The following is a 13,120-nucleotide window of genomic DNA, read 5'->3' as shown; positions in this document are numbered from 1 at the left end:
ACCCTGGATACCAAAACTGTACACAATACTCCAGGTGTGGTCTCACCAGGACCCTGTACAAATGCAAAAGGATTTCCTTGCTCTTGTACTCAATTCCCTTTGTAATAAAGGCCAACATTCCATTAGCCTTCTTCACTGCCTGCTGCACTTGCTCATTCACCTTCAGTGACTGATGAACAAGGACTCCTAGATCTCTTTGTATTTCTCCCTTACCTAACTCTACACCGTTCAGATAATAATCTGCCTTCCTGTTCTTACTCCCAAAGTGGATAACCTCACACTTAATCACATTAAACGTCATCTGCCAAGTATCTGCCCACTCACCCAGCCTATCCAATTCACCCTGAATTCTCCTAACATCCTCATCACGTCACACTGCCACCCAGCTTAGTATCATCAGCAAACTTGCTGATGTTATTCTCAATGCCTTCATCTAAATCATTGACGTAAATCGTAAACAGTTGTGGTCCCAATACCGAGCCCTGTGGCACCCCACTAGTCACCACCTGCCATTCCGAGAAACACCCATTCAACGCTACCCTTTGCTTTCTATCTGCCAACCAGTTTTCTATTCATGTCAATATCTTCCCCCCAATGCCATGAGCTTTGATTTTACCCACCAATCTCCTATGTGGGACCTTATCAAATGCCTTCCGAAAATCAAGGTACACTACATCCACTGGATCTCCCTTGTCTAACTTCCTGGTTACATCCTTGAAAAACTCCAATAGATTAGTCAAGCATGATTTACCCTTGGTGTCCTGGGAGATTCTCCCCTAATCCCTCAACTGGTCTTGCCTCGGCTCTTCTCTGACAAGGTCCGCTGCAGCGTCTGAAACCCGTGTTCCCGCACACTTTCCTACCCAATACGTTAGTTTTGTTTCGTCCGCTGGTGGCAGATCTCGAACAGAAGCTCAGCCAATCAAAAGTTCGATAACTAATCGAATGTACACTCTCCAGTCACATGGGTGACCCCGGCTAGCCAGGTAAGGGAAACCCAGTGACCCTGACACTACCTGTTCCCTCCGCCCCGTTAGCTCATCAGCCTGTTAAAGGTGACGTAGCGACCCCGGGAGCACATTGTCCTTGGCCGTCAGCATTCCATGGGGTCGGGGGGGGGGGGGGGGAATACAGATCAATACATTCACAGGTAGTTAGCGAGCTCGTCTGAAACTGGACTCCCCATGATTTATCCCGTTGTCATCGGGATCCCACAAACCGTTTCTGGGACTTTGTGTCCCCGCCCTCGGCCAAGTAACTGTCCCTCATACACTTTACTCCCCACAGAATCATCTTCCTGCAAAGTTTAATGACGACTGGCAGACCAACACAAGGTGTGTTATCAACACCTACCAAGTTGGAGTGTGGAGCAAGATACAGGAAGTATATCCACTCAATTCCCCCTCCCAAAAAAAAACCCTCAAATATCAAAACACCAAATCAAGCTCTTCGGAAAGTCAAATACGCACTTAGATACATTACGATGTCAGTGATACCCTAACAAATATTCCATGTCCCAAAGATTTCAATTTAGCAATGAGATGTTTCCTTCTCACCTCAGGGGAACTGCATTCAAACAATATATGCTTCACCGGTTCTCGACAAGTCATATTAATTCCGAATAAGTAATTCCGAGTAAGTAATAAGTAATTGGTGCGTGGCCAAGTGGTTAAGGCATTGGTCTAGTGATCTGAAGGTCGCTAGTTCGAGCCTCAGCTAAGGCAGCATGTTGAGTCCTTGAGCAAGGCACCTAACCACACATTACTCTGCAACGACACCGGTGCCAAGCTGTATCGGCCCTTGCCAATACATCGGTGGCGTGGAGAGGGCAGACTTGCTGCTTGGACAACTGCTGGTCTCCCATACAACCCTGCCCAGGCCTGCACCCTGGAAACCTTCCAAGGTGCAAATCCATGGTCTCACGAGACCGATGGATGCCTAATTATTCAACCTAGTTTGTTAAATGGGGAAAACTCTGATGGAAAAGTCCGGAGCAGGAGTCCCTAAGGCAGTCCTACGTTGAATTCAATGCTGACTGGTTAAATCCAGCGAGGCTGCTGGTACCAAACTGTATTGGTCTCTGCCATTCCTTTGGAACCATCAGATACACGGAGAGGGGGCAGCAGCCTGCTCTCCATGTTGTGCTACCCTGGCTTGCGTATGCAGACGGCTAGGACAGAACATCCGTGGTCGACACTGACCAGCCGAGGCCTCGTCATCATCAAGTGTAACTTCCTCCCTCCTATTATACCCATCTCCAGTTGAGTTCCCACCATCCTCTGAGTTTTGTATAAATGCCGTCCTTGCTTTTCCCGATCCCAGCTTTGCTGTCTCAGTGATCGAGCAGGCTTTTTAATTATTGCTTTCATCTCCTTATGCAAAAGCACCACGATGTTTAGCCACACTCAGGTTGGAGGAACAACACCTCATATTCCATCTGGGTAGCCTCCAACCTGATGGCATGAACATTGATTCCTCTACCTTCCATTAATGCCCCTCCTCTGCTTCTTACCCCTATCCCTGATTTATTTATTACCCCCCTCCTTTTTTTTCTCTCTCTCTATCCCTCTCACAATCACTCTTTGTCTGTTCTCCATCTCCCACTGGTGCTCCCCTCCTCCTTTCTTTCTCCCTAGGCCTCCCGTCCCATGATCATTTCCCCTCTCCAGCTCTGTATCCCTTTCGCCAATCACCTTTCCAGCTCTTAGCTTCACCCCACCCCCTCCTGTCTTCTCCTATCATTTTGCATTTCCCCCTCCACCTTCTACTTTCAAATCTCTTATTATCTTTTCTTTCAGTTAGTCCTGATGAAGGGTCTCAGCCCGAAACGTCGACAGTGCTTCTCCCTATAGATGCTGCCTGGCCTGCTGTGTTCCACCAGCATTTTGTGTGTGTTGTTGTTAATGTCGACAGCGCTTCTCCCTATAGATGCTGCCTGGCCTGCTGTGTTCCACCAGCATTTTGTGTGTGTTATTGTTAATGTTGACGGTGCTTCTCCCTGTAGATGCTGCCTGGCCTGCTGTGTTCCACCAGCATTTTGTGTGTGTTGTTGTTAATGTTGACAGTGCTTCTCCCTGTAGATGCTGCCTGGCCTGCTGTGTTCCACCAGCATTTTGTGTGTGTTGTTGTTAATGTTGACAGTGCTTCTCCCTGTAGATGCTGCCTGGCCTGCTGTGTTCCACCAGCATTTTGTGTGTGTTGTTGTTAATGTTGACAGTGCTTCTCCCTGTAGATGCTGCCTGGCCTGCTGTGTTCCACCAGCATTTTGTGTGTGTTGTTGTTAATGTTGACAGTGCTTCTCCCTATAGACGCTGCCTGGCCTGCTGTGTTCCACCAGCATTTTGTGTGTGTTGTTGTTAATGTTGACAGTGCTTCTCCCTGTAGACGCTGCCTGGCCTGCTGTGTTCCACCAGCATTTTGTGTGAGTTACTATGTTTATATCCCTAATTTTAGCAAGAATTCCACTCCACACACTTTTCTCCCCTATTCAACCCTTCTCCTCTTCACAGACACCTTGCTCTGGATCTTTTCATCTTGAATTGCCAACAAGACATCAACCATCTTGACGTCAGCACTCCTCTCTCACCCTCGAACCTTACCCCCGCTGAGCGCACTGCCCTCCACTCTCTCCACCCTCAGCTTCAAACATGCCGACAAAGGGGGTGTCGCGGTACTGTGGCTCACTGACCTGTACCTCACCGAGACCAGGCAGAAATTCTCAGACACCTCCTCATGCCTACCCCTTGAGGAGGACCCCACTCCAGACGATCAGAAAATAGTCTCCTCCCCCACTAGTGACCTCTTCCACTCCGGAGAACTCGGATCCACCGCCACCAAACTCCGTTTCCTTAACCCTGCACGGCTCGCTTCTACCCCCTACCCAAGATCCGCTGTAACTGCTCCTGCCCCACTGAACATGTCCTCATACCTCGATTCCATTCTATGCCCCTTCACTCAATCCGTTCCCACCTGCATCCACAAGACTTCCCATGCTCTCGATTTCCTCCACAACTTTCAATTCCCTGGACTTGCCAACCTCATTTTCACCTTGGATGTCAGTCCACGCACACATACATCCCCATCAAGAAGGCCCCAAAGCTCTCTTAATGAAAAAAACACAACCAATTCCCCTCCACCACCAGTCTTCTCCATCCAGCAGGACTGGCCATCACCCTTTATTTTTCCTTCAGCTTCTCCAGGCTCGAAGGTAGCCGGGTGCACCCACACGGTCCCCAGCTGTGCCTGTCTCCCTGCCGTCTGCGTAGAACAGTCCATTCAAAGCCTTCCCCAGTAATACCGCCCAGCTCTTCCTCCTCTACTCTGACGGCTGCATCGCGCACCATGCTGAACTCGTCGATTTCATCATCTTTGCCTCCAACTTCCACCCCACCCCTATGTTCACTCGGTCCATTTCTGCCACCTCCCTCCCCTTTCTCGATCCGGAGGCAAACTGTCAACCAACACCTTTGATAAACCTACCAACTCCCATGGGTTCCCACCATATCACCTGTAAAAATCCTATACTCAGTACCATCGCCTCCATCACATCTGTTCCCACTATTTCCTTCCCTCCACTACTGATGCTGCCCTCAAATGCGTTTTCCGATCATCCGGACTCATCCCATCTTTCCACAGCCTTAAGGGTCCCTCTATCCTTACCTACCACCACATGAATCTCTGCACCCTATACACAAGCCTCCATGACTTCTGCCATTCCCTAAGAGAAGCTACCAGTCAACAAACAGTTGTGGTCCCTTTGCAATTACCAACAGTTTTTTTTGCATTAATCACTCATAAAATGTGTGGTTGGACCTTCATCTAGAGTAATAGACAAACAGAATCTGCCTAAACTAATAACAAACAATTTTACGTCTTCTTGTCAATACTGAGTACACCATTGAAACAGTCACAGTCTAGGTTCAAAAAGTATGTGAAGCCTCATACAAAAGCTATTTAGAGACAGGTGTTCCAGTCTGTGAGATGAGATCGGAGGTGTGGGTTGGAGGGGTGCCCTGCCCTATAACACACACAAAGTCAGGTTACTGACAGAGCTCCCTCTTCTCAAGGAAGATCTGTTTATGTGCACCACGCCTCAATTAAAACAACTTTCAGAGGACCTTAGAAGCATTGTAGAGATGTATGAAGCTGGAAAAGGCAACAAAAACATTTCTAAACACCTGAGTGTTCATCAGCCCACAGTAAGAGAAATTATCCCCAAACAGAGGAAATTCAGTACTGTTGCTACTCTCCCTAGGAGTGGGCGTCCTGCAAAGATCACACCAAGAGCACAAAGTGCAGTGCTGAGGGAGGTGAAAAAGAACCCAGGGGTAACAGCAAAAGGCCCGCAGAAATCTCTAGGCTGCTAGAGTCTCTGTTCATGTGTCCACGGTAAGAAAAACACCGAACATGAATGGTATTCATGGAAGGACACCACAGAGGAAACCTCTGCTCTCCGAAAGAAAAACACTGCTGTAAATCTCAAGTTTGTAAATACCACAACACTGCTGGGATAATGTTCTGTGGACAGATGAGACAAAAGTTGAACTTCTTGACAGAAATGCACACCGCTATGTCTGGAGGAAAAAGGGCACTGCACACCAATACCAGAACCTCATCCCAACTGTGACGCATCATGGCTTGGGGCTGCTTTGCTGCCCCTGGGCCTGGACGACTTGCAATTGTTGAGGGAACCCTGAACTCAAAATTGTATCAAGACATTTTACAGGAGAATGTCAGGGTAGTGATCCACGCTGCATCCGCAAAGGAAGCAGCATTATGAAGGACCCCACGCACCCCTCATACAAACTCTTCTCCCTCCTGCCGTCTGGGAAAAGGCTCCGAAGCATTCGGGCTCTCATGACCAGACTATGTAACAGTTCCTTCCCCCAAGCTATCAGACTCCGCAATACCCAGAGCCTGGACTGACACCTTGCCCTATTGTCCTGTTTATTATTTATTGTAGTGCCTGCACTGTTTTGTGCACTTTATGCAGTCTATAGGTCTAGTGTAGTTTTTTTTTCTGTGTTGTTTTTTTTACATAGTTCAGTCTAGTTTTTGTACTGTGTCATGTGACACCATGGTCCTGAAAAACGTTGTCTCGTTTTTACTGTGTACTGTACCAGCAGTTATGGTCGAAATGACAATAAAAGTGACTTGACTTGACTTGTTACTGGAAGTTGGATGATGCACAAGACAAAAGTCTGAAACACAAAACAACAGAATGGTATAAAAAGATGATTTGTGTTTTCAAATGGCCAAGTCAGAGTCCAATCCTTAACCCAATTAAAGATACTGTGGCATGACTTGAAGAGGGCTTTTCATGCAAAGTATCCCAGAAATATTGATGAACTGAAACAGTTCACTATGAAGGAATGGTCTAAAATTCCTCTTCGCCACTGTGCAAGTCTGATCAGCAGCTACAGGAAACGTTTGTTGGTGGTTACTTCTGCAAAAGTAGTTCTACCGGCTGTTAAATACAAGGTTTCACATACTTTTTCCAGTCTGGACTGTGAATGATTAAGCAATGTATTTAATAAAGACATGAAAAGTACAGTTGTTGGTGTGTTTTTCATTTAGGCAGATTGTGTTTGTCTATTATTCTGACAGATGAAGATCTGACCACATTTTAACAGCAATTAATGCAGAAATTGCAAATGTGTCACAAACTTTTGCTTGCAACTGTGTTTTTACCTCCCCACAGTGATTGCACCCTCTGCAGTTCCTTAGTCCATTTGCCCCTCGCCCACTAATCCCCCTTGGGCATTTATCCCTGCAGGTGGCCCAAGTGCCCATTCGTCCCCTCCCTCACCTCTGAGACAGTCCTTCCAGGTGAGGCAGCGCTTTGCCTGCGAATCCACTGGGGAGACCTATTGTGACAGTGCTCCCCAAGTGGCCATCGGTGAGACCCATCAGAGGATCCTTCTGTCAAGCACCTCTGCCAAAATCAGAACTTCCCGGAGGCCAAACATTTTAATTCCAATTCCCAAACCGACACATCGATCCATGGCCTCCTATTGTATTAGGATGTGCTCTCTCGCAGGGTAGAGGCACAGCACCTTATATTCTGTCTGCCTCGCCTCCAACCTGATGGCATAAATATTGATTTCAACATCTGGTTAAAAAAATTGCCCCCCCCTTTCCTTTTCTTCTATTTTCTAGCTTTTTACCTCTTCTCTCCTATCTTCTCCCTGGTTCCCATCCTCCTTCCCCTATCGTCCACTCTCCTCTCCTATCAGATTAATTTATCTCCAGCCCTTTACCTTTCCCACCCACCTGCCTTCACCCATCACTTTCTCTCTATCCTCCTCCCCCGCCCCACCCTTTTATTCTGTCGCCTTTCCCCTATTATATTCATTCCCAAAGATGTTGCCTGTCCCTCCAGCATTTCGTCGGTGTTGCTAAGGCTTTTCTTTTTCTCCTACTCCGGAACCCAGTGCATTTTCATCCCCCTTGCCGGCCGGGGATTGACCCGCTTAAGGAGCATTGCAGCCCTCCCAGCGGTGTGCCGGTCGAACATGAACCTAGCGAGCTGAAAGCACTCGGTCTCCCCGGCTCACAGTAACTGGCTTGCGACCGAGAAGAGTGGCGCAGTGACTGAAGGTCTGCGCGGACACTGTAGGTAACTCGATGGGTTTACTGACTGTTTGTTATTTGTCTGGTCCCGTGAATAAGGCAATTAGCTTACCGGTAGCGAGTGTCGTGAACCCTGGCTTCACAGGATTGGCGCAGCGAGCAGAATGGACAGGAGGTGGCCTTGGCGACAGTAAGGCCCGTCGGGGCGAGCAGCGGCGGAACAGTGACCGGCGCTGCCTCAATGCAACTTTGCGAACAGTTCGCCAGGACAGCGATCGCCCCGGAGCCCGGGGCGCATGCGCGTGACGTCAGCCGCCCGGCCGGTGGGCAGCCGAGCGCCGGGGGGGGGGGGGGCCTGCGGCTCCCGTCGGCACCGAAGAGGGGCTCCCGGCTGGGGGCAAGGGGAAGGGGAAGATCCGGGACGGGCTCCGCAGTCGCCGCGGTGAGGTTAAACCCGCCCCCTCTCCCGTCCCTCCATCCCTCGCTCGCCCGCCCGCCCTGTCGCCCCCCGGCCCGAGGCGCCAGTGTAGGCCTGAAATGTTGCGCGGTGGCGCATGCGTGGAGCTGCTCGAGTGGATTGTGGGTAGCGAGGCCCCCATTCATTCCATCAGCGGGACCCAGTGGCAGACATCCCACCCTGCAAACTCTCCCTTCAGGGGGGTAGCACCATCACACCCCGGCCGACCCCAAGGGCATTTGATTGTGAAAGATTCAAATTTATTTGATCACATATTGAAACTTTTCACACACACACACAAAGTCCTTGCTGAGTATTTTGTTGGCAGCCTCAATGCTAATAGCTAAATGTTAATGCAAACAGGTTTTCTGTTTCTTTTGCAAACTTTCCTTGTACTTTCCTTGTGGCTTGCTTGGGCAGATTTGAGCACTTTGCCGGAAGTCTCAACCTCACGGCAGTCTGTGTCAGTGAAGTTGTTAATTTTGCAAGACAGCTGACTTCTGAATTCTGCCTTAACGTGACGCACTGTGCTGAATCTGACATCCCAATTAGAATTTGGCGGCACCGAAAGCAGCTTCATTGACTGGCAGAGCTCTTTGAATCTCAGCTGCCCTCTGCTCACAGATTTTACTTTGGGCAGCTTCCCCCAGAACCCATCAACTGGCAGACTTTTGTAGTTTGGCACCAGTCCTTCAAGGTTAGTTGAGACATAATCCAGGACAGAGAGGTTGGTGGTAAAGCCCACCCATAGAGAAAACTGATAGGTCTACTTAGCACAAAGAGAGACCAATCAGGATGTTCTCTCTCCGGAATTTGCGGGAGAGGTGGGGTGTCTGTAGTGGTGAGGCTTCCAGACCCAAATCTGGGCATGCAGCAGCGGGATCTCAGACTGGATAAAGCAGAACTGAACTATACTACTGGTAAATAAAGAAAATAAACCTTTGATCTAGATTTTTAAATCAAGGGAGAATAAAATATAACTGATACAAATTTAATGTGTGTAGTTACCATGTAATTGGATCAAAGGACCTTTTTGTGGGCTGTAGCGCCCCTCCATAAACCAAAGAGGACATCTCTGAGGAGCCAGAGGAAATGTGTATGCTCCTCACTGAATATGGGTGGCAAGGGTTGTGTGGTAGTTAGCACAATGCTTTACAGTACCAGTGATCCAGCTTCAATTCCTGCCATTGTCTGTGAGTAGTTTGTACATTCTCCCTGAGATCACAGGGGTGTTCTGGTTTTCTCTCAATCCAGACGTACCCGTTGGTAGGTTAATTGGTCATTGTAAGTTGTCCCCGGATTAGGCCAGGGTTCAGTAGGAGGATTGCTGGGTGCCGTGACTTGATTCTGCACTACATCTCAAATGTTAACAAAATGAATAAATAGCTGTATCATTGTTAAAACACACACAATTGCCCAGTTCTGCACTGCGAACAACAATTGGCCTCGAATCATTAATCACGGCCCCGCTGCATCAATCCTTACAGCTTCCTGACCTGGAAAAACCCTGATTACTCGAATCATTTGATTTCCATTATGCAAGCCTGAACTCTCACCAATATAATAGCGCCAACACCAGTGAATCTACAGATGCTGGAAATAAATAGAAAACACAAAATGCTGACAAAACTCAGCAGGCCAGACAGCATCTGTGGGAGGAGGTAATAACGAAGTTTCAGGCCGAAACCCTTCATTAGGAGTGAAGTAACATGGGATGGTCGAGGGGGGATAAGAAGTGGGGGGAGGGATAGCCTCCTTCCTGCCGGCATGAACATCCAACTCACTGACCTCCGTTGATACCCCTGCCCCCCATTCTTACCCCCATCCCTATCTATTATTTTAATCTGGTTCTCTTTCTCTCTCTTTTTCCCCCCTCACTATAATCTCCCCCCAGGCCTACCTTTCTTTCTCTTTTATTTCCCATAATTGTCCACCTCCCCCTTAGCCCATTTCCCTCCAGCCTATCACTTCCCAGCTCTCTACTTCATCCCCCCTCGACCATCCCATGTTACTTCACTCCCGATGAAGGGTTTCGGCCCGAAGCATCGTCACTACCTCCTCCTGCAGACGCTGTCTGGTCTGCTGAGTTCTGCAAGCATTTTGTGTTTTTTTATAATATTGCCAAGCTCTTTTTCATTTTTTCGAGATACAGCAGGATTACAGGTCTTTCGGGGCCAGTGAGCCTATGCTGGCCAGCGACACCCATTACCAATTAGACCGCTGAACTGTTCAGCTTTGGGAAGTGGGAGGAAGCTGAGCATCCAAAGATCACAGGGAGAACGTACAAACTACTGACGGATAGTGGTGGGAATCCAACCCTAGAGTCTCTGTCGCTGTAATAGTGTTACACTAACTACTGCATTGCCATGCTACCCTAATTTTTATTCAGAACCTTCAAAGTCCTTCTGAAAATCAGGTACTCTATCTATATGTACCCTTTTCTGTTCTGATCACAACACCAGCAAAACAAACTAAAGTCGACCTGCATTTTCTTCTCATGAGTCTATGTTCAAGTCCTAGAGAGATACAGCACAGAAAGAGGCTCTTTTACACAATTACATGTGGACTATATACCCTAAATCTGCATTAATTTGGTTTTATTCTCCATTGATTTTATCCAGATTGAAAATCAGATCAGAGGTTTTGATTTAGATGTCAGAGCACTGCCTTTCTGGGCTGATGTTTGGGAGAAGGCTGGGCAGTTGTGCCTCGTGTCCTGGTCAATAATGTTGTTTCCACCCCGAATAGCAGGCCTCTTGTTCTTCAACGGGCTGGTTTTTCGTGTAGGACTTTGCAGTGCAGAAATCCTCGGCTTCCTTACGGCCCAAAGGTGCTTTGATATCACCTGTGTTTCCACCACTATTACCAGCTTGGCAAAGAATTTCAGAAGTTTCTGTCAGGGATTTCTAAACTTTATGCGGTGATCGATGATCTGAGTGGGAACTAATTGACCTCTCTGTCCAGTCTTGTGCTCGAGTTTCTGGAACGGGACACAAGCCCCTGATCCTGACACAGAGGCAGGATAATCATAGAGCACTACAGCACAATAACAGGCCCTTCAGCCCATCTAGTCTGTGTATGCTGGGACTCATCTACCCATAGACCTCCCTATCCCTCTCATCCATGTACCTAACCAAACTTCTCTAAGTTGTTACAGAGTGTCACAGTCAGAGAGCTACCAACTGAGTCACAGCAGACCCAGGAGATTAAAGTGATCTGTTCTGACTCACTACCCTGTACTTATTGATGATTTTTGTATCTTTTAACAGGACATCAAGAGTGGAGGAATTGCGACTGGGTATCTCAGAGGGAATATCACATCCGATCTACACCCCACTCAGCTGAATATCATCGGCCTGTGAGCGTGGAGGGAGAGACGCTGGTTTGTTTCACTTCAGACCCCAGGCGGTGAGGGCTGTTACAGGGCACCGACCGTGACACAGCTGGGGAGAAGACACACTGTCTGCAGCGGGGAGCTGAGAAACCACTTGTGTAAGGTCAGGAGCCAGTTTCAGGCAAGCCGTGTAACTTCTTCCAGCCTGTGAAGGAGCGGGCAGTGATCACTCCAGTGCGGATTGGGAAAGGAACAGCCACTGCAACGAGAGACCGTGTGTGACACGCTGGGGGAGGTGAGCTCACCTGATCTGTGACTGGGAACGTGTTCACCACATCCTTGTTTTTGCACCAGTGAAACATTCATTCTTTTGACTGAGATAAACTTGATCCATTTCCCTGAGAGTATTCAAATCTTCTTTCCCTTGTTTCCATTTGAGGAAAGTAATTAATTCGGTCATCTTTTTTACTGACTGACCACTGAGGTCCCGGGGAAACATTATCACCCTTCTTCAGGTGCACGAAGGGTCTCACTTGGTCATCCGACCTGATGAGACAGCGGCAAGTTCGCGCTGGGGAGAGACAGCTAACCTGCTTTGCATGCAGGAAAGGATTCACTCTCATCCCGCTTCGCGACGTGCCAGTGAGAGGTCATGTTCCGGTTTTCATTGTGGGAGTGACACATCCAACAGGAGTATAAACTTCAAGTAACACAGTGACCTGATGGATTGTCAGCGAACTGCCACTCAGGAGAGGCCCTTCACCTGCAACGAGTGTGGATTGGGATTCACTCTGTCATCTGGCCTTTTGAGGCACCAGCGAATTCACACCGGGGAGAGGCCGTTCATCTGCTGCGAGTGCGGGAAAGGATTCGCTCAGTCGTCCAAACTTCTGACTCACCGACGAATCCACACCGGGGAGAGACCGTTCATCTGCTCCGAGTGTGGGAAGGGATTCACTCGGTCATCCGACCTCCTGGGGCACCAGCGAATTCACACCGGGGAGAGGCCGTTCAAATGCTCCGAGTGTGGGATGGGATTCACTCAGTCGTCTGGCCTTGTGAGGCACCAGCGAATTCACACTGGGGAGACACCATTCATATGCTCCGAGTGTGGGAAGGGATTCACTCGGTTGACTAAGCTACTGACTCACCAGCGAGTTCACACCGGGGAGAGGCCGTTCATCTGCTCCGAATGCGGGAAGGGGTTCACCCAGTCCTCTAACCTTCTGACGCACCAACGAATTCACACTGATGAACAGCCATTCAGATGCTGTGAGTGTGGGAAGGGGTTCACTCAGTCGTCCAGCCTACTGATACACCAGCAAATTCACACTCGGGAGAGACTGTTCAGCTGCTCTGAGTGCGGGAAGGGGTTCACCCGGTCATCCAATCTGCTGGCTCACCAGCGGGTTCACACTGGGGAGAAGCCTTTCATCTGCTGTCACTGTGGGAAGGGTTTCAGGCACTCCTTCAGCCTGCAATGTCACCTGCGAGTCCACACCGGGGAGCGGCCGTTCACCTGCTCTCACTGTGGGAAGACTTTCAATCATTCCTTCAGCCTGCAGAGACACCAGCGAGTCCACACCGGGGAGCGGCCTTTCACCTGCTCCGAGTGTGGGAAGGGGTTCACTCAGTCGTCCAGTCTACTGATACACCAGCGGGTTCACACCGGGGAGCGGCCGTTCGTCTGCTCAGAATGTGGAATGGGATTCATGCAGTCTTCCAGCCTTGTGAAACACCAACGAATTCACACTGGG

General features: G+C 49.0%; 2 protein-coding genes across 5 annotated transcripts in view; one reads left to right on the top strand and one right to left on the bottom strand.

The window, feature by feature from the left end:
- Positions 1–13,120, top strand: part of LOC132381659 (zinc finger protein 850-like) — a 72,945-nt gene that overhangs the window by 36,442 nt on the left and 23,383 nt on the right. Inside the window, exon 2 of the mRNA XM_059951262.1 lies at positions 11,299–13,119. Within this exon, the coding sequence (XP_059807245.1) occupies positions 12,086–13,119 (1,034 nt within the window). The 5' untranslated portion in view covers positions 11,299–12,085. The remainder of the gene's footprint in view (positions 1–11,298; position 13,120) is intronic.
- The window catches only part of LOC132381625 (gastrula zinc finger protein XlCGF7.1-like), a 28,865-nt gene that overhangs the window by 12,889 nt on the left and 2,856 nt on the right, over positions 1–13,120 (bottom strand). The window contains exon 1 of one of the 4 annotated variants that reach the window (XM_059951162.1): positions 7,685–8,077. The exons of 1 other annotated variant lie outside the window; for it this stretch is intronic. The gene's annotated coding sequence lies outside the window, so the exon portion shown is untranslated. Of the gene's footprint in view, positions 1–6,808; positions 7,084–7,684; positions 8,078–13,120 lie in introns of those variants that run through there. 2 more of the 4 variants (XM_059951158.1, XM_059951159.1) reach the window with 2 other exon arrangements.

Source organism: Hypanus sabinus, chromosome 26 (assembly GCF_030144855.1).
Source record: "Hypanus sabinus isolate sHypSab1 chromosome 26, sHypSab1.hap1, whole genome shotgun sequence".
NCBI lineage: Eukaryota > Metazoa > Chordata > Chondrichthyes > Myliobatiformes > Dasyatidae > Hypanus > Hypanus sabinus.
Note: the sequence above shows the minus strand (reverse complement) of the source record. Positions and strands in the feature narration are given on the sequence as shown.